At 41.4% G+C, this 22771-nt stretch overlaps 1 protein-coding gene across 1 annotated transcript in view; it reads left to right on the top strand.

The window, feature by feature from the left end:
- The window catches only part of LOC122790046 (NADPH oxidase 1-like), a 351263-nt gene that overhangs the window by 178400 nt on the left and 150092 nt on the right, over positions 1–22771 (top strand). Inside the window, exon 7 of the mRNA XM_044057612.1 lies at positions 19812–19941. Coding sequence (XP_043913547.1) covers positions 19812–19941 — 130 coding nt within the window. The remainder of the gene's footprint in view (positions 1–19811; positions 19942–22771) is intronic.

Below are 22771 nucleotides of genomic sequence, written 5' to 3'. Positions count from 1 at the left end.
GTGTGTGTGTGTGTGTGTGTGTGTGTGTGTGTGTGTATGCGATAGGAAAGAGAAAGTGAGTGAATCACTGAATGCAGGTTTGAAAGGTGAAGTGTGTGTGTGTGTGTGTGTGTGTGTGTGTGTGTGTGTGTGTGTGTGTGTGTGTGTGTGTGTGTGTGTGTGTGTGTGTGTGTGTGAATGATCGGAGAGAGAAAGTGAGTGAATGCAGGTTTGAAAGGTGAAGTGTGTGTGTGAGCGATTGGAGAGAGAAAGTGAGTGAATGCAGGTTTGAATTGTGAAGAGTGTGTGTGTGTGTGTGTGTGTGAACGATCGGAGAGAGAAAGTGAGTGAATACAGGTTTGAATTGTGAAGAGTGTGTGTGTGTGAGCGATTGGAGAGAGAAAGTGAGTGAATGCAGGTTTGAAAGGTGAAGTGTGTGTGTGTGTGTGTGTGTGTGTGTGTGTGTGTGTGTGTGTGTGTGTGTGTGTGTGTGTGTGTGTGAATGATCGGAGAGAGAAAGTGAGTGAATGCAGGTTTGAAAGGTGAAGTGTGTGTGAGTGTGTGAGCGATCGGAGAGAGAAAGTGAGTGAATGCAGGTTTGAATTGTGAAGAGTGTGTGTGTGTGTGTGTGTGTGTGTGTGTGTGTGTGTGTGTGTGTGTGTGTGTGTGTGTGTGTGTGTGTGTGTGTGAATGATCGGAGAGAGAAAGTGAGTGAATGCAGATTTGAAAGGTGAAGTGTGTGTGTGTGTGTGTGTGTGTGTGTGTGTGTGTGTGTGTGTGTGTGTGTGTGAGCGATCGGAGAGAGAAAGTGAGTGAATGCAGGTTTGAATTGTGAAGAGTGTGTGTGTGTGAACGATCGGAGAGAGAAAGTGAGTGAATGCAGGTTTGAATTGTGAAGAGTGTGTGTGTGTGTGAGCAATTGGAGAAAGAAAGTGAGTGAATGCAGGTTTGAAAGGTGAAAGGTGAAGTGTGTGTGTGTGTGAGCAATCAAAAAGAGAAAGTGATTGAATGCAGGTTTGAAAGGTGAAGAGTGTATGTGTGTGTGAGCGATTGGGGAGAGAAAGTGAATTATGAAAGCTGACAAGATTCTGTGTGTGTGTGTGTGTGTGTGTGTGTGTGTGTGTGTGTGTGTGTGTGTGTGTGTGTATATATATAGATTGCAGCATCACTGTTCAAAACCTGCTGAAGTTAAATAGATGTCCAGTTTCACTGACAGAAAATGTATCTGCGTGTAAAATGATTTACTAGCTTATTAATTTAAGCTCTCCTAAAAGTACACTATTAAGTAGGTAAGAAGAAGCAGTTATTACTGTGTTCTGTTTGGTTCACAAGGGATTAATATGTAAGCAGGCACTTGAATATATAAGTCCCCTCCTTGTCTGTGCAGCATTTTCCATAAGTCCCAATATTACTTTTGATTTAAAATGCCCCAAAGAATATGATCTAGTTTGATATGGTCCAGAGGACCTGGACATAGTGTCACTGGAGTGCACCTCAGAAGCCATTGTTAAAATTCCTATACTGTATTCATATAAAAATAGAATGAAAACATTTTTTTAGGGAGCCATTGTGTATGCTCATGCAATGTTACCTGAGGTAAAATGGTCTTGGAATCCTTCTCTTCCAGATGAATCTTCTCACAATATTTACTAGGTAACTGGTGTTAATGTTTTTGTTTTACAGAGGTATTAAGCTATTTTTATATGCTGTACCTAATACAGTTTTGTGCATTTATGTCTGATTTGTATTTTTATGCTTTTAATTATTTTTGTTATGTTTTATTCACTGGGTTTCAGTAGTTGTATTGCAATTAAGGCTTGACCGAAAGTGAGTCCTAGTGGTCCAGCTCACCTGCCTGAAAGTTAAATCTGTTAAATGGTTTCATGGTCATTGGGAGTCCAGTTTTGTTCATTGGGAATTCATTGTAGTGATTTGTTGTATTGATTTGTCAGTGATGTAAAAATGACTGTGCAATATTTATGTATGCAAATTTTATGTTAAACAGCGTACAGATTTGTACCTATTTTTCATGGGCCTTGTCCAGATTTTTGATGTTTCCAGGTTGAGAGGTATGATGAGCGGACCCAAGAAAAGGAAAGTGGACAGAGAATGTCGAGTGTTCAATAAGGAGTGGACAACTAAATATTTTTTCACTGAACACCGATCATCTGCTGTTTGCCTGATATGCCAAGAAACTGTGGCGGTTTTTAAAGAGTATAATATTAGCCGTCACTTTGCCACAAAGCACGCTAATTATGCAGCTAGCAAGCTCTCAACAAAAGAACTGGAAGCTGCTGCTGAGAAGTTGGCAGCTAATTTGAAGGCTCAGCAAAGTTTTTTTCACCGTCAAACTGCCATTCAAGAGTCAAGTACCAAGGCCAGTTTTATGCTTTCATTCAAAATAGCAAAGGCCAGCAAACCACTGTCTGAGGGCGAGTTTTTAAAAGAATGTATGGTAGAGACAGCAGGTATTTTGTGCCCGGAGACCAAAAACAAATTTGAGAAAATCAGTTTATCACAGCGGACAGTGACTCGCCATGTGGAACTAATAGATGAAGATATCACCAGCAGATTAAACAAAAAGGCGAAGTCATTCACTTTTTATTCTTTAGCACTGGATGAAAGCAACGATGTCAAAGACACTGCTCAGCTCCTCATTTTTATCCGAGGAATCAACGAAACTTTTGAAATAACGGAGGAGTTTTTGACAATGGAGTCTCTGCAAGGACAAACACGGGGAGAGGACTTGTTTGAATGGGTGTCTGCTGCCATTGAAAACATGAAGCTTCCCTGGAGTAAGCTTGTTAACGTCACCACAGATGGATCTCCGAATTTAACGGGAAAAAACGGTGGCCTGCTGAGGAGAATCCAGAATAAAGTGAAAGATGAAAACCCTGACCAGGATGTCATTTTCCTCCACTGCATCATCCACCAGGAATCTCTATGTAAATCGGTGTTACAGCTGAATCATGTTGTGAATCCTGTGGTGAAACTCGTCAACTTCATACGCGCACGGGAACTTCAGCACCGTCAGTTCATTGCGTTCCTGGAGGAAACTGATGCAGATCACCAGGACCTGCTTTATCACTCCCGTGTCCGCTGGTTGAGTTTGGGCAAAGTGTTTCAATGAGTGTGGGAGCTCAAAGAGGAGACTGGCGTGTTTTTGGAGCGGCAGGGGAAGACTGATGAATTTCCTGAGCTGAGCAACAAGAGCTGGATGTGTGACTTTGCGTTTGCTACGGACGTATTTTCACACTTGAATGAGCTCAATGTGAAACTGCAGGGGAAGGAGCAGTTTGTGCATGACATGTACACAAACGTGAAAGCCTTCAAATCCAAGCTGGCTTTATTCTCCAGGCAGATTTTGAACAAGTCATTCACTCATTTTCCTAGACTAGCCACGCTGAAAGAGGCCGGAGCAAAAGTAAAGAAATACAGTGAGTCACTGGATGCACTGCACTGAGAATTCTGCCGTCGGTTTTTGGATTTCGACAAAATTGACAAGTCATTTCAATTGGTGGCCCTTCCTCTGTCACAAGACCCCGAAACAGCTCCAGAGGAGCTTCAGCTCGAACTGATCGACCTTCAGTCCGACCCTGCCTTAAAAGAGAAGTTCAGCTCTCTGAAACTAAATGACTTCTATGCTTCACTCAATGATGCCGCGTTTCCAAATCTAAGGCGAAAAGCGCAGATGATGTTGGCTTTGTTCGGCTCTACCTTCATGTGTGAACAGACCTTCAGCGTCATGAACATCAACAAAGCCAGCCACAGATCCAAATTAACAGACCTACACCTCAGATCCATCCTGAGAATCGCCACAACAAAACTAACTCCAGACTTTGATGCGCTGGCTAAAAAAGGAGACCAACAACACTGCTCCCATTAAAATGTGTGTGTCTCCGTGATACGCACGTTGTTAAAATAAACAGTGCCCGCAGGTCAAATATAACGCTTCACAGACTGACTTGCTGTAACTGTTTCGTCCTTGCACTGGTTGTTGTTGACTTTTGGCACCGGGGAAACAAATTAAATAAAAGGAACAGGACAAGTACATCTGCATCTCCTACCGTTTTTGAAAAAAAAGACAGGAGGAGAGTGATGGTGATATCCTGAAGGATAACAGAACTTTCAGTGCTTTAAAATAAAATGGTCAATTATTTGATTTTCAGTGTTTAAAGACTCATTTTGAAGTCAGAGATTTTATTGTAATGCTTTTCTTCATTTTCATTGGAAATTAAAGCACATGTTTTCTCCATATCCCAAGATGTGTATTTTTCCCCCAATGAGGTGATGTTTTCAAAGCATGCCATCTATCTGCTCCTGTTCCGGCCCCTTTGTCAAATGTTAGAACTCAATGTGGCCCACGAATCAAAAAGTTTGCCCACCCCTGGTTTTGAGCCAAAGTTTGCACTTCATTTCACACATACTTGTCCCTACAACATATTTTGTTTATGTTACAGATGAGGTTTAGATCCTTAGATTGGGTAATTCTAGTGCTGTTTGTTTGAGATTGTGTAGCAGATCCATCAGGGCTGGACCTTAGAATGCCTTGTAGGTTAGGCATAGATCACCCCTCAGTAATCTGTAGGAGACCGAGTACAGGGACAGGGCTTTGAGGCAGTCCACATAGGACATATTACTTACACACTGTATTCTTTTAGAGAGGAATCTCTAGCTGCTTCCGCTATTGCAAATGTCTGATCAGGTACATGCTGAAGGGTGCATTGTACAACTGATTATAGTGGGACTATGAGCTCCTTAAGTCTGGATTTATTTTTCATGTAAAACTAAAACAATAGAGAGTGCTTACATTTCACCTTTAAAGTCACTTTTGTTTTGTGTAAGCTGACAACTGAACTGTATGTGTTCATTGTAGTATTTACTGCTACAGTCACTGCTCATTGGGAGGTATCCTTTCTAAAGGTAGCCCATAGCTGACCAGTTTTCCAGAGCTGAACCCTCCCCTCTGCTCTGGCCTTAACCTTCCCTTCAATGTGTAGATGTTGGCAGAAGTTGGCAGTGTAAATGATGTGCTGGCTGGTACCATTTTCAGATCATTTTTGCCATGCAGTTAGCATTTGTCTTGTTCTTTCCCCAGCACTTGTCTGTTGGTTGGCCTTCATCCAAGGGAGTGTTTTTCCTTATCTTGATTGTCTGATTGTATGCCCACTAGATAATGTCTGATTCAGAATATATTTCTAAACAATGTAAATAACAGAGCCCATATACAAATTCCCATAAAGTGTTTATTTTGCCTTGGCCTGGAGCATAACATAGACTTCTGCCCTTTGTTCATGAAGATGTTCATGATGACTGCATTGAAGTTTCTGTTCCAGCTTATGACCTAAGGTTTCAAGGTGGCCATTTCCAAATATGGGGGGCACAAAGCACGAAAAGTTAATCAGCTGCAGCTAAACTTGCCTCAGTCCACAGCCACCTGGCCTTCCTCTTTGGACTCTCTGGGCTGGCTGACCAATAGTTTTATGTCTCTTCTTAGGTCCAATACACTGCCTAACCTGGATTTACAGTTGATGTCCAAAATCCCTTCTAAGAAGAGGAGCTTGACTTCTCTACTAGAGAAATCTCATTCCACTGACTCTGGAGCTAATGAACTGGTATATGTGGGTAAATTCCTAACAGGAGAGAGCCTGTATTTTGAAATAGAAGATAACCCATTCTCTGCCTTGCTACCAGAGGATTTTTCCTTTGGCGATAGCCTTCATACAATGAAGGAAACTTTTGACTGGGAATCCAGAGAGTACTCTGAAGATCAACAGACATATTACAGCCTTCTTGGGTCTCCCTGAACCTAGGTCACTAACTGTCCCTATAGTACTATAGGTCCTGGAAGATGAATTTCATAATGTCTGCTCCTAGCAAGCTTGACTGGTTTTATAGGGTCAAGGATTCCCATAAGTACTTGTACGTTGGCTGGTAAAGATGTGTTGCTCCTGGATCCTAGCAAGGGAGTAGTCTTCGTTCATACCAGGAACCATGTCCCAGATGAGGAAGAGAGAAGATTAGAGTCCTTTATAGATTTGGTAAGAAAGTCTATACTGCTGGTCTTAAACTGCCAGACCCTGTTGGGGCAGATATGGACTAAAGTAGAAGGGACTGAGGAAAAAAGACCTGAAATAAGACTTGCTGGCTTTGTGATCTTTCCTTCCACATTACTAAATTTAGCGCTGATGCTATGGATGCAAGATGCAGAGCAGCAGCTCAGAGGTAGTTATTTAAAAAAAAATGGCTTCGCCAGGGAGGCTGCAGCTGTATTAGGTTAGGTGATATAGGATTGCTTAACCTGTCTTATTTTTTCTGGCAAAAAAACAAGAAAATCATTTTCCAGTCATTTAAACGATGTTACAGTAACTTACAGCAGAAAGAAACTTCTGGAAATCAAGTATTCGATTGTGACGTCATTCTTGCTGGATTCTCTACTTACTAAGGAGCACCTGGGGCCTATAATACTCACAGAACTGCTGGAACTCAACATCCTAACTAAACAAGGTTCAAAGTACCTAAATCAGGAAATGGAAGGTTCTGGAACAATCAGGATGAGAACCAAAAGGAAGAGATGCAACAGAACCAGGAAAAGAAGCTGCAGAGCTGGAATTGCTGCCAGATTGAAAACAAACCCTCACAGGCCTGCACTTCCCTCAGTTCTGTTAGTAAATGTATGCTCATTGGGCAACAAGATGGACTTTCTCAGGCTAGAGCTTACCACACAAACAAGGTGAGAAATTCCTGTCTGTTAGTATTTACAGAGACTTGATTAAATAACAGGATTAGTCACAGTGCTGTAAGCCTTGATGGTTTCACTTTGTTCAGAGCTGATAGGAAGGAACCTAGCTCTGTGTAGAAAAGCTAGCTCTGTAAATGTGGAATTTCTGACAGTGAAATGCAGACCTTTTTATGTGCCCAGAGAACTAAATGGTGTCTACGTAGCAGCTACACACACACACACACACACATATATATATATATATATATATATATATATATATATATAGCACCGAGTGCTAACATCACTGAAGCACTGACTATACTATTTAATACTATATGTGAGCTGCAATGCAAGAGCTGGTCCTTCAACAAAGCAGATCTCAAGGAGGTGCTACCCAATTACTACCAAATTGTGGATTTTTGTGGATTTTCCCGCAAGGGGAGCAAATACTCTGGAAAAGGCTTACACTAACATGAAAGCGGCATACAGAACTGTACAACAACCAAACCTGGGCGGCTCTGATCACATCTTCATAAAACTAATACCAACTTACAAACCTCTCTTGATCAGAGAAGCCCACTGTGAAACATATTACAGTCTGGCATGAAGAGAGCCATGGAAAGTCTCAGGGACTGCTTTGAAACCACAAACTTGGGTGTCTTCAGGGAGGCAGCCACGGTGAACAATCTGTTGAACATAGATGAATAATCTTGGGCAACTATGGCTTATATATCTAAATGCGTGGAGGATGTAACAAACATCAAAAATATTAAAGGAAGAGCCAACAAAAAAACATGGCTAAACAGCAAGGTTTACGACTTGCTGAGGGCACAAAACACTGCATCAGGGCAAAGGATAAGAAGGGTCTAAGTGTGGCAAGGGCTAATCTTAAAAAAGGGTATCAAGGAGGCCAAGAGGCATTTGACCATCATATGTCTATAGTGGTGAGGAAATCATTCTATGGTGTGCAACTTATAAGCAAAGGTAAGGCATCTAAGTACAAGGAAGTCATTGTTCCACTGTATTCGGCATTCATCAGACCTATCATTGAGTACAATGCCCCCTTTGGTATGTACCTAATCAGGCATATCCAACAAATGTCCACAGAGGTTCCTCACTAAAAGAATACAGGGCATAAGTAAAATGTCCTATACAAACTGCCTCAAGGGCCTATCCCTGTATTCTGTCTCCTACAGGCTTTTGAGGGGAGATCTATGACTTGTGTACTGGGCATTGTCAGACCCCACTCTGATGGACCTCCTGCATATCCACAAAACAAACAGCACCAGAATTATGCATTCTAAAGACTTAATCTTTGCCTGTGATATATATATAGGTCTTGCTGGAGAAATAGGTACGTATCCCAGAGACTACCGGGTCTATGGAGCAGGCTCCCCATCCATGTGAAGCAGAGTTCCTTCCTAACCCAATTCAAGTACAATTTGGACAATTGGATGAGAAACCGGAAATTCATTCCTGGTTTGGCACCTATGTCTCTAATGGATACATCTCCCAAAACCCTGCTTCCACTTATCAGGGGTATCAGAACTTGTCAGATTTGGGATGCATGGCTAAGCTTAAAAAGGCCCTTGCGGTCGTTAGCCTAGTAAACACCTATGAACATAAACTAAGTTACTGCTGAAAAGAAATGGTTGTATTTGTAAGGTCTTACTTGGCTAGTACTAATCTAAACAGATAACAATAGATATTATTACCCCGACCCCCAATGCTTCATTACATCAGACAGTCCTCACATTTGTAATGAAACCAAAAATATTTTCACATCAAAGCAAGGCAAAGTAAAGTAACCTCAGATATGTATAAACTGGGGAGAATTTTAAGACAGAATCATTGTTAAAGCTTATTAAGAATACAAATATATAAATCACAGGCTAAAGGAACAGGAGTTCAGACTTGTACACTAATATTTAATGCCAAGCAGATTAAAAGCTCACACAGCAGAAAAGTTTTAATTTAGTAATCAGTGTCTCTTTCTACTAAGAGGTGACCATTTTCAGACATGACCCAAACAAAAGGTTAAAACAGTGCATTTACGAGTGCAAAAAACATAAACCCAACAATACCACATGAATAATATGTTTACGCAGTACACAATGCATATTATAGTATAGGAGTATATGATGCACAGAGAATACTGTTCATGTGTTATTTACAAGGAGCAGCCAAACAAAGTCTAACATTATTAGTTAAAGACAACAGATACAGCACTTTGTGTGGTTTTGCAGCACTGAACAGAAAGGAGATATTCCACCTACTGAATGGGCCACTTTACCTGGAGAAGAATAAAGGTTACCCACTAAGCCTACATTAAATGTAGCCTTTCTGAGTGAATAGACAGTGTATACTTAGTGGTAACCTTTACAAATCCCGGAAGAACCATCAAGTCTGGCATGTGATTAACCCTCCCAGAAATATAACTTTGAAATAAAGACCTTTAAACTGCTTTCCCTGCAGGTGGTTGTCCAAAAGGTTCGTAAAGTGATGGCATACTGGGCTGTCCATTGAAGAAGCGTTATAGTATTCTGTTGGTGCTGGGCATTGTGGAGAAAGAATATGCCATCAGTCCATACCTCTCAAAAGAATATGATATGGGTATAGCACTATTATTTTAGTCCTCAGATTTAGCCTTGTTCCTCATAAAATAATGAAGTTCGTCAGAGTCAGACCTGTTTATGGGCACATACTTTATTAAACAGATAAACTAAGCTGATGCAAATATTCACTATCACTAACTACATATGGTCTAGTACATAAAGACCTTTGATTGTGAACAAATAAGAAAGTGCTCTTCATTTAGACCCTCTGCTATGATTTTTAAAGGCCAGTGCTACAAATATTTAATACTCGGAGGCTGAGAGGTATGCCTTAGTCATCAGTTTTGAGTGTTATTAGTTGGGGAGGATGTTTCAGCACACATCTGCTAAGTATGGGCTTGCAGAGATAGCTTATGAGAGGCAGACAGAAGTCCCTCTCTGATAGCCTGTTACTTCATACCAACAGTGCATTCTCCTGTCTACTATAACAGGACAGGGACCCTAGCATTTCATGTCATTTACACTGAAGTTTCCTAAAAAATGTTTAAACTGTAAAGCAGAGCATGTAAGTGTGTTGTGTAAAGCACGGCATGTTATAGTGATATATATACTGCATCCAGGTGTTATTGTGATGCATAACATTATGTATGTTATTGTGCTATTAAAAGGAAGATGTGTTAGTGTGATTTATAAAGCAGGGTACATTATTGTAATGCATACTGCAGTATTTCACACTGTGATGCTTGAAACGGAATATGATACTGTGACATGTAAGCCAGCGTATGTTGCTGTAAGCTCTTCTAAGTTGTAGCAGAGGCTACTAGCTTCTGGAGTCATACAAAGGGGATCCAGTATCTGTCTGCCTGGGAAGTCATGATCGACAAACCACAATGCTTTGCCAGAGATGGTCTGCACATGTCATCCTTGGGATTCAGGTTACTTGCTAAAGCTCTTGCCACCGCTATAGTGTCTTTTTTAGGCAAGGTTCAAAGGACAAAACCACCACCGTAACAGATACAAGCATGCAAAATCTGAAGGTAATGCTACTCAATGCTAGAAGTCTAAACCTCAAAATACACTCTCTCACTCCTAAAAATGGAGAACATCGATATCTGTGCAGTAACTGAGACCTGGTTCAAGGCTCCGGAGAGCACCCCTGCAATACCAGGCTACAACTCTTACCACACTTTTCAGTCACAAAACCAAGACCGTAACACTAAAGGTGGAGGAGTGTCCACATTCACCAAGGATATCCACACCTTCAGGCTGGTTGCCCAACACAATGCATCTGAAATTCTCCAGGTACAACTAACACTAGGTAAGACTGCAATCCAAACTGTAGCTTGCTACAGATCCCCCACCATGCCCCAAGATTCTCACTACACCTTTCTAAACATACTGGAAAATACTAAGATACAACCAAACACAATAATACTGGGTGATTTCAACTACCTTGCCATTAACTGGGAAAACTACTCGGGTACCAATACCTTTTCCCAGCGGTTCTTGGAATTCATAAATTCCAATGCCCTGGATCAACTAATCCATTGTCCCACCAAAGGCTCCAATATCCTAGGGTCTATATTATAACATCGAATGTTATAATATCGATCCCATTCAATCGAAACACCAGAAAACCGAACAGTCAGAATAGCAAATTTTTTCCTTGGGAAAACATTTGCTTTTCTGACAAACATACACACCACTCAAGCACACCACAATAAATAATCCGCAAACATACACTTCACAAAACCCTACACTAAACCAGACATACACCATTATCTCCCCATTTACCTTAACCCAACCCTAACCCTAAGGTCCCTAATTATCGCACACTCACCTTACCCGCTTCCTAACCCTAACTCACCTACCCCACCCTAACCCTCACGTCCACACAATCGCACAATTACCTGACCCACACCCTAACCCTAACTCACTTAACCCGCCCCTAACCCTAAAGTCTGTCACTGCCGCACACTCACCTCACCCGCGCCCTAACCCTAAAGTCCCTAACTACCGCACACTCACCTTAACCCAGTCCATTCGCTCACTTACCTTAACCCAGTCCGTAACCATCGGACCATACTTACCTGAACCCAATCCATAACCTCCGTTCGCTCACTTCCCTAAACCCGGTCTGTAACTATCACACCACACTGTTGTAAATAGCGAAGCCACAGACCACTGAAATCTTACCCTAGGTAAAATTTCGATGTTCCAAGGCTTCGCTATTCTCAGCTTTTGCACTAAAGGGTTCGATATTATAACATTCGAAGTTTTTGAACTTCGATGTTATAATATAGACCCATATCCTAGACCTGGTCATTACCAACATGGGAGATAGATGCTCCACACCAGTGGTCACCCCCTCATTGGTCAGGTCTGACCATAAGCAAATCACCCTTGACATCCACATCCCACCCCCCCAGTAAGGAAACCTCTGTAAAAAACGTCTCCAAAGCCAACTTCATGCTACTGAAGTCAGAAGTGACAAACTTCATGACACCCATGCGGACAGGATCTGAAAGTTCGACTGCTGAATCCTGCACTAAGGCACTATACAAGCACATCCACACGTGCATGAATCGTGCCATCCCAAATAGAACCAAGATGCTCTCCTCCAAAAAAAGGAAGCCAATCTGGTGGTCACCTGATATAAACAAACTATACAACAGAAGGAAGAAACTGTTGCAGAAAAGAGAAAAATCCCAGGATGCAAGAAACTCCCTCACCAGCCTCAGTAAGAAGCTGAGATCCCTCATAAAATCCTCAAAAGCTAGTTACAAAAATAAAATTGCCAAAGATTCCAAAGACAACTGCAAGGCATTCTATAGTTATGTCAAGAATCTAAATGACAATGCTCAGATCTACTCTTGAGCTACAACAGAATGGCATTAAATATACTGACCCCAAGGATATTGCCAATATCCTAGCAGATCAATTTAGTGCCAGCTTCACCCCCTCTCACCCCCTAAAGGGCCCATCTCAATACCAAAAGATTGCAAAATTCCAGTAATCATGGCCACACAGGTAGAAACCGCACTCTCCAAAGTTAAGAATACAGCATCCGTGGGACCAGATAACATCCCGAGCTGTGTACTACATGAACTACAAAATGAACTGGCACCTCCCCTAAGTGTCATGTTTAATCATAGCCTCACCTCAGGTTTTGTGCCCACTGAGTGGCACACAGCTACAGTTATCCCACTCCACAAGGGGGGGAAATCCACCTTGGATCCCGAGAACTACCGTCCCATCAGTCTGATGAGCCTGATCAGCAAGGGCATGGAACTTATAAATAAAGACACTGGCAACCTTCAAACATTGGACTCCAACCAGTTTGGTTTTGTGAAGGGCCGATATTGTCTCCTGAACCTGACTGACTTCTTCAAATCAGTCTCCAGAGCTGTGGATGAGAGTAAGGCAGTCCACACAGCCTATCTGGACCTCGCCAAGGCCTTCGGCACCATCCCCCACTCTGGAATCATAGATAAACTTACTAAGCAGGGCATAAATCCCTATGTCACTCGATGGGTTGCCAACAGGCTTACTGACAGAACCCAGACTGTAAAAGTAACCATCTCCAAATCCAGCTCCAGACAAGTGACAAGTGGAGTACCTCAGGGTTCAGTCCTGGGGCCACTCTTGTTTGGCATTTACTTTTCTGAAGTACAGGCCAACACTAAGGGACTCTGACTAACAAAGTTCATGGATGACTGCAAACTGGGAGCCATTATTGAATCCCCAAATGATGTGGCTATTCTACAAAAGGGCCTTACAGAAACAGATGGCTGGTGCCAGAGCCATGGGCTCAGGCTTAATGCCAAGAAATGTATAGTTATCCCCTTTGAAAAAAAACATGTACCCATGAATTACCACATAGGTGGCAGTACACTAAACATCGAAAGTGTGATGAGAGACTTAGGGACACAGGTGGACAGTGGTCTAACCTTCGATAACCATATCGCCACAACAGTCAGGAAATCCTTCTATGTGGCACACCTCATCACTAAGGGCTTTTTATCCAGAAAAAAGGAGGTCATTATCCCACTGTACTCATTCCTCATTAGACCCATTATAGAGTATAACGCCTCACAAGACATCTGCAACAGATGGAAAGGCCGCAGAAATATCTCACTGAAAGAATCACAGGCCTAAAGCAAATGCCATATGCTGACCACCTAAAAAAAACTCCAGCTATACTCTGTTGCATATCGTCTACTCAGCGGTGATCTCTGCTTAACATACAAGGTCATGTCAAACCATGAGCTGTTGGGCATGCTCCACTTAAAGAAATCCCAATCCCTCAGAGCCACATGCTCCAGGGATCTAAACCTTGTCATCACAATGAACAAAACATGCTGGAGGGATAGGTTCCTGACCCAGAGACTCCCCATACTCTGGAACAGACTGCCTATACATGTCAAGCAGAGTGCCTCCTTGGCCCTCTTTAAAAGGAACATTGATGATTGGATGGGAGATAGGAAATTCACCCGGGGATCATGTCAGTCACCCTGCTAGACAGGGGTCCAGGGAAGTAAATATTGTGGGAAGAAATATCCAGTGAATTGTTATGGCTAGGCTTGTATAGGCCCTAGAGCTGATAGCCTAGTACCAACCTAGGAACCTATGAACTATAAGTGAAGAAGGTGATGGATCATGGAGTTACAGTAGTGCAGGTGTGTGAACAGGGGTCTTTTCATATCATAAAATGAGCATCGGGTAAGAAAAATCCTATCTACACCAGCATTCCTAAAGCTGCTGCCCAATTTCTTTCCAGAGTTTTTGAGCAATATATGAGTGATTCCTTGGCTGGGACCTAACCACAACCATAAACAATTACATTGCTATTGTTGTATACTTATTTTCTGTCACAGTTTCATGGAATAGTATCAAGCTGAGAACTATGCTGCTCAGTAGCAGCACTAGACTCAGGATTTCAAGTTTATGATGCAACTTTAATGCCACATAAAGTTGCAGCATACTGCATACTATGTATCCATCATGTCTTCTTCTTCAAGAATGAGCTGAAGGCGCTATGCATTTTGGGTACTAAGTGTTCTTACAGGTGCAAACAAATTTGTGCGTGCGTGCACATATACACATACACACATATATGTATATATCCCCTCACCAAGGGGGTAAAGAGAGAAGCTTTCTATAAGTTACTTATTTTTCCAGCTGTGTGCTCTAATACATGTTATCAACATTTTAAGTGCAATAAAGACACCTTGGAAAGAATTCTATACATTTTATGCATTTTATCTATTGCTTTAAAAGAGCACCTCTTAGAGGTAGTCATGCAGTTTCCTACTAAGTTAAAAAGAATGAGACACTTACCTGCCTATGAACATAGCTGCACTCTCAGTATCACTCAGACAAATGCACCTCATGTCCAAAGCTGGTCAGTCACACTGGAAAATAACATGTTGAAAAAAAGAGGCTTAGATAAGTAGTTAGAGCTTTTAGTGTCAGTAACTGAGCTTGTTAGGGTAGCATTTGTCAGTGCCACAGCATATTTCAGTGCATTCTGGGCTAGCCTCATGACTTATCTGAGAGTCAAAACTTCCACATTTATCTCAGATAGCAGGTTATGGCTATACGTGACAGATATCCCTTGAGTAGCCAAGACTGTCATCATCTTTGACTGAAACATCTGGGTATGGCTTTCTGATATGCAACTTTCTGATTGAGACGCCTCCAGAATGGCCTGGATATGTCTTATGTTTTACAATGGTACCATCATCTGTTGGTACAGTGCAGCATCATGGTTCATTCACATTTTTGTACTGAAACACCAGTTGTTTCCCATTTTCTCTGCACCTCCAACTTTATGTGCCCAGCATATCCTGGCTGAAGGACAGGTATAGTTTGGATGGAATATCACCTGTCCTACAAGTGTTTGTATTTTTTTGCTTTTTACTCATTATTCTTGACAGATTTGAAAAAAAAAGTCTTTGGTCTCTGTCTGGACTCCAAAGGAATAACAGTCCTGGTTTGTGTATTAAGCTTCACCTATGAGGGGCTCACTCCAGTTACTCAGTGTGGAATAGTACTGCAAGACATAAGAGCTATGTGACAGCCAGGATTGTAAAGAATCAGTTTGCCTGTTTTGACAGCATTTTTGCCAGCTCCATTGGACTGTGGGTTTAAGGACTTGACATAGTATATACAAAGCTATAATCCTTAGCAAAAATGCTGAAGCTCTGTAGATACAAACTGTCTACCATATCTGTGATTAAATCAATTGAGATGCCATATCTGGTAAACACTGTCTTGAACCTGGCAATAATTTGTTTGCTAGCTGTTGTTGAACTATACAGAATTTCTATATCTCAAGAATAATAGTTCACTACTGCAAGACAGTTCTTTCCTTCAGCACAGATCAGCAGCTATTCTCAGCCTTGAAACTGATAATATCCAAGTCAGTTGTAATGGTTCTCTCGTCTGGCATGGTTTATGTATTAATGCAAAATTGGGATGCCAACACAAACTTTGCAATCTCCATGTTGATGCTGAATCACTATATTGTCATTTTGGCTTTTTCATGACACTTAGGCCTTGGTTTCTTGTATTTGTTTAAGAACTATGGCATGTTGTGAAAAAGGCACATTAAATATGTTTTATTACTGTAGCAAACCAGTGTGCTCAGACAATTGTGCTGACAGTATAGTATTTGTACATCAAATGCTTTGCATGTGTCCAATGACAAGGCCATCCATCCCTTACATACTTAATGACCATCTGTAACTCACTGCCATGTTTGGTAGTTTGTCAAGCTTTTTAGCAGTTAGTGGTTAATCTTCCAAGATGCTTTACACTTCTTTAGTATCAGATAATGTCTGGTCAGGTATTGGGTTTCTTGAGATCAAGTCTGCCACATTTGGTTGCTTCCCAGGTACATGGATTACTCTGTTCATAGGTTCATAGGTGTTTACTAGGCTAACGACCACAAGGGCCTTTTGAAGCCTAGCCATGCATTCCAAATCTCTGACAAGTTCTGATGCACTTAAGTGTAAGCATGGGCCTGGGAGATGAACTATTTACAGGTTGCCTGTTTCCATTAGAGACATCAATGCCAAACCAGGGATGAATTTCTGGTTTCCCATCTAGATGTCCAAGTTGCACCTGAATTGGGTTAGGGAGGAACTCTGCTTCACATAGATGGGAAGCCTGTTCCATACATGGGGTATTCTGGGATACATATCTATCTCTCCAGTAGGTCCTGTTTATATCACAGGCAAGGTTTAAGTCTTTACAATGGGTAATTCTGGTGCTGTTTGTTTTGCGGATATGCAGGAGGTCCATCAGAGCGGGGACTGACAATGCCCTGTATATCAGGCATAAATCTCCCCTCAAAAGCCTGTAGGAGACAGAATACAGGGATAGCGTCTTGAGGCAGTCTTCATAGGACATTTTACTTACACCTTGTATTCTTTTAGTGAGGAACCAATGTGGACGTTCCAATTATTGGATATGCCTGGTTAGGTACATACCAAAGGAGGCACTGTACTCAATGATAGGTCTGATGAATGCCGAATACAGTAGACCAATGACTTCCTTGGACTTAAGATGCCATACCTTTGTTTATAAGTTGCGCAATATAGAATGATTTTCTCACCACTGTAGACACGTGATGGTCAAGGGCTAGATTACTATCTACGCGTGTCCCTAAGTCCCTGACTACTGGGTCATTTCTAAGGCGTGTGTTGTCAATATGATAGTTACCAGGGATGGATGGCTTCCAAAGGATACTATTATGCATTTCTTGGCATTTAGCTTTAGTCCATGGCTCTGACACCAGTTGTTTGTCTGTGTCAGCCCCTCCTGGAGAACATTTGTGTCAGTGTGAGATTCAATGACACCTCCTAATTTGCAATCATCTTCAAATTTAGTCAGCCAGAGACCACTGACATTGGCCTTGACTTCTACAAAGTAAATGCCAAAAAGGAGTGGTCCAAGGACTGATCCCTGAGGGACTCCACTTGTGACTGGCCTCTTTATAGAGGTGGACTCCCCAGATGTAACTTCTTGGGTCCTGTCTGTGAGTCAGCTGGCTATCCACTGGGTGAAATACAGGTTTGTACCTAACCTCTTGAGTTTGTTAATGATGCCTGAGTGTGGTATTGTGTCAAATGTCTTCCCCAGGTCAAGGTAGACAGTGTGAACGATTTTGCCCTCATCCATTGCTTTGGTGACCTTCTCAAAGAAGTCCACCAGGTTGAGTAAGCATGATCTGCCCTTGACGAAACCAAACTGGGCTGGGTTCAGTGTCTCGAGATTTACTATATCTCTGTTGATCATCTCCATAATAATTCTTTCCATGGATTTACATGTAAGACTAGTGAGACTTATGGGTCTGTAGTTTCCAGGGTCTATAGGTGGCCCACCTTTGTGCAGAGGAATGACTGTTGCTTTTCTCAGTTCATGAGACATTTCTGCATTCATGAGCCTGTTTGGACAGATAAATAGTAATTCCAGAGGCCCTGATAGGTCATTTTTCATGCTATTTAGAAGGCATCCTAGGATATTGTCTTGTCCCATTGATGCAGTGTTCTTGGTCTTAGAGAGAGCATTAAGAACCTGTTCCTTAGTGATAGTAGGGAGAGTTATATTTGATGATATTTCCTGATGGACGGTTGAGGGGGGGTGTAAGGTTTGAGCATAATTTATCAGTCAGGTTTGCTGTATCTTCTGGCTCAGTATAGGTGGCTCCATTTACAGCTGTCATTTAAGCTTCTCTGTTTCATAATCAACCTTGGACATTTTAACAGTGCTTTGTCCAACTAATAAGAATTAATCAGTGGAATCATAAATGTTGTTGTCAATCTGGAGTTGGAGAGTCTCACGTCACATCCACAAGGCAGTCTTTTTCGATTTGTGAATATTTTTGCTCTATATTAGTTAGCATTCTAAAACAGTAAGCAATAGGTCTTATGACTTATCCATCCAACAGGAGTAAAGCATCTAATCCATAATTACTAGCATCACCACTTATGATTGTTGGCATCATAGGGACAAGTTGAACAAACATCAGTATATGTATATCTCCTTTGAGGACTTGGGCATGACCATGATTGGTGAAGGGTGATCTATGCCTGGCTTATGAGACATCCATAAACCCCACACTTATGAATCTCCTGCATATTCATAAGTCAAACAGTACTAGAAATACAAGGCCTAAGGACCCGAATTTTGCCTGTGACTTTAACAGAACATGCTGGAGAGAAAGATGTTTGTCCCAGAGAATACCCCCTATTATGGAACAGGCTTCCCATCCCTGTGAATGAGTTCATCAGTTACCCAATTTAAGCACAATCTAGACCAATGTATGGGAATAGGAAACTTACATCAGGCCTGGTACCCAGGTCTCTTATAGACAGAAGTAGCTTATATATGCCTGGCCCTCAGTGTCCAGTTTTCATACAGGATGATTTTATTCTTTTTGGAAAATTTGGCTAGGCTTAGAAAGGACCCTCCAGGGTCATTAACCTAGCAACAATCTGCAAATCTATGAATCTATAAATTAGGTACATATTTTTTAGTAAATCTGTCAGTAGATGTAGCAATGTGGAAGTGCCAGGGCAAACATGTCCCATTATTTTGCTTGAATCTGATCTGATTACACCATGATCAAAATATGCATTTCAGGCTTACCAAAACTGTACTGGTCTGTATTTAGCTTCATATCTGACTTTTTTAATAGTTTTAAAGTACTGTCTGTAATCTTCAGTCATGTGTCTTTATCAGGAGCAAACACTAAAGCACCATCCCTAACAACAGCAACACCACAGTTATGTCCTTTCAACAGATTGTGAATTTCACATTATGTCAGTGTATGTGATTGTGTCTGTGAGTCTGCAGGTGGATGTGTGTGTGTGTGTGTGTGTGTGTGTGTGTGTGTGTGTGTGTGTGTGTGTGTGTGTGTGTGTGTCTGTGTGTGTGTGTGTGTGTGTGTGTGTGTGTGTGTGTGTGTGTGTGTGTGTGTATGTGTGTCTGCATTTATTTTAGCATAGTAGTACTTCTATGACTTGTCTGGAGCTCTGGAGCTGTGGCTTTCTCTCTTACATTTTATCAGACAGAACACACATTTTGCCAGCATCGTACTACTCTCTGGTAATAAGTACTGTTTTAGAAATATTGTGAGGTTTTGATTGGAGCCGTGATATTTTGCATTGCACTCTACAGCAACACAAAAGCAAAAAAAAAAGAACCAAGCTATTCAGCATGCATACAAATAATACAGTAAAGGGAGACTTATTTAGTATAGGCAGAGCAATAAGCTACATTTTTTATTTAAGGTCTACAGCAAACTTTTCAAGGCAAAACATATTTATATTTTAATCATCATAAATTCACTTTTAATGGAAAGGATTCTTAGCTCCTGTGCAGCCTAATGTTTTGAATGCAGTGTACTACCATGATGCTTTGCATGTCTAACTCGGTTATTGGCATTTTACAATGTAATGAGTTGAAGGTTTTGTAGAGTGTGGTGAACTTTGGGTATTATATACATATATGCAAATAATTGAAACATGTTTGCCTTTTTACAGTCGGATAGTCCGCTCTCAGACTGCGCAAAGTATGAAAGTGCATGATTTTGATGACTGCCACAAGGATCCAGAAGAGTGGGGAAAGATTGACAATTGCACCATACCTCAATTTGCTGGAGGAGAACCAATGGTAAGACACAACACAAATTTCATCAGCTTGGTCCTACTATTATCTACTGAATTTATAATGCAGCTGTAGGCAGACAGAACGTAAAGGGTACATCAGCTGGCATCAACCTGTAAACCACAGCCCACTCTCACTACTCTGAGAATGCAGACTACAAGAGTGGAGGGTGAATAATGAGGCAGATTTATTATTAAAGGGGGAAAATGGAAAAGTGAGATGCAAAAGGATAACGGAGGTACTAGCAGAGGAAAGCAAAATATTTGACCCTAAAGAGAAGTTAATAGGCTACCAGTAGAGAAGAGAATGATAGGATAACAGGAGGAAGCAGCAGAGGAATATAAATAGCTGAAGGCATGGCAAAGGGATGGAAGGGAAAGGTAGCAAGAATTCCAGTGTAAAAGTGAATGATGAAGATAAGAGCTGCTAACAGAGAGTAGCTTACCCGAGGAATGATGGGATGTCAATGGAAAGTAACATGAGTACCACGGTAAGGCAGGATGTTGGGTTGTAAGAAGGTAAAAGAGGAAATCTTCAAGATGAATGATGGGATGTCAATGGAAAGATAACAAGAACACTAATGTGGGAGGAGATGCTGGTACCAGCACTGGGAATGATGGGATATAAAGGGAAGGTTATGGGAGGGTGCCAGCAAGAGAAATGATGGAATGCTACGGGAAGGTAGTCAAGGAAATAGCAGCAGGAATGACAGGCTATATGAAGAAGGCAGTCGAGGGGACAAACAGCAGGAATAATGGGAAAGTAACATGGGAGTAGTAGCAAGGAGAAAGTAACAGGGCAGTACTAGGAGGGTTTTATTCTATGCTTCACTAATTATCCAACTTGAAATGTTATTAACTTTTTGTAACTTGTCCTGTTGTGTTAATTTCCTGTTACACAGTACCACCATCTTGTTAACTGCAGTTGTTATCCACAGTACCACAACAATAGCAACTTATTTGCTGATGTATTTCTGCATATATTTAGTATGTTTATGTTGCAATCATTCTAATGTGGGGTTCATATATCTCCCTTATTGCCTTTTTAAACTTCAGTAGTATGCTTGGAGTATACTCCCTGCTGAGGCCATCTGGCAACCAAGTACAAATAAATAAATTCATTATAGATAAATATCGCCTCACAGTTAGACGTTGCCCGTTCGATTCTCAGTTTAAGCGTCTACTGTGTGACGACATGCGTGAATGGGCATTCCTTCGTTGAAGGTTGTGCGTTAGGCCCAGCAAGCCAGCATGTAAAACTCTACTGCCAATCATTAGCGGACTGGAGTTCCGCTGTGGCGACCCCTAACCGGGAAAAGCCAAAAGACACACACACATTAAAGCCAGTGACATACAGATAAGAGTCATGGCTGGAAGAACTCATGTTACAGACACAACGGAAATATGGACCACAAAAGGAGGGGACTAAGATTCACTGATGCAGTGACATTAAGAGATAAACATTATAACAGGAGGCAAGTGTGTGTTGGGGATGTTGCAGCACACCAGAAGGACAAGAGTAGAGCACTTTAATGACTTAGAGAGAAGGACAAAGAGCTGAGATACTCGCTCTGAGACTTCACAGTTAAGTGTTCAAACTCTGGTGGGTATCCACAGTACATACAGATTTAGAAGGAAGGGCACTGAAGGCTTATATAGAACAAGGAGATAAAAAAGAATTAAAGACCATGACAACAATAGGGCATTGCAGATTCTGAGTGGGGGGGGGGGGGAGTACCACTGACAGGTGCTCAAACCGAGAGAGAATTTTTGGTGATATTGCTGAAAGTGAGGCTTGAGCAGAAAACAACTACCACAATTATAGGGAGGAGAGATAGTGACCTGGACCTAGTTCTTACCAATAAACAAGGAATTAGTGTAGAACAAGCCACAAATAGTGGTAGTAGTCATCAAGGCACCAGTATGAATTTTGATTCATGATGTATGATTGGAGACAATAATTAGGTGTTATACTTTAAGAAGGCAGATTTTAATTTGCTCATCATAAAATTATTTAATTATTAAAACAGGTAGGAGGGGTGGTAGGAATTTGGGAAATGCGAGAATTTAGTACACTAGAGCACAGAGGAGGAGCTATGTTAGTAAAAGGCAACTGACTTGCTAGACTGATCGAGGAGCTGAAGAGAGCTATAAAATATATTTTAAGAAGGAGACATCAACAAGGGAAAGATATCAAATGTGACCTACAGAAAGTGGAGGGAAAATACAAATACGGTTGTGATTTTATATATGGTCCGTGGCAATTCATTGAACTGCACTTACTTCAAATTCTGTTCTCCCATGTAAAATATATCAAAGAACAGAATTATTAAAGTAAGCCTCTTCAAACAAAATTAGTGTTTATTCAGGGGGATAAGTCAGGGGACTGTCCCCCCCCCCCCCACACCCCTGCTAACTGAAATAGTTAAATACACCAGCTCTGGGATCACACAATAACATTGCTACAGAAAGGGTGAAATTCCACCATCTTGAACAAACGTCAGACCTCTACTACATCTGTTCTAACTGCATTTTATTTCAATCAGTGTAATTCAGATGAAATACGTCCAAACAGAGGAGAAAAACACACGTGTGTAAATATGGATTCACTACTGAATCCCGAAATAACACAATCCCAAAGACCTAAATACCATGACTATAAGCCCAAAACCCCACATTACCGAAATATTAAAACCGCGAAATTCAAAATCGCGAAAGTACTACATACATACAGCACACACACACAAACATACACACAGCCTCTCCCCATAACCAAACAAACCACCCTACACTAAAGATAAGCAGGCTGTGCGTGCCCCCCCACACCCCCCTACTTT

Source organism: Protopterus annectens, chromosome 15.part0 (assembly GCF_019279795.1).
Source record: "Protopterus annectens isolate FY-2018-M chromosome 15.part0, PAN1.0, whole genome shotgun sequence".
Classification (NCBI taxonomy): domain Eukaryota; kingdom Metazoa; phylum Chordata; order Ceratodontiformes; family Protopteridae; genus Protopterus; species Protopterus annectens.
Note: the sequence above shows the minus strand (reverse complement) of the source record. Positions and strands in the feature narration are given on the sequence as shown.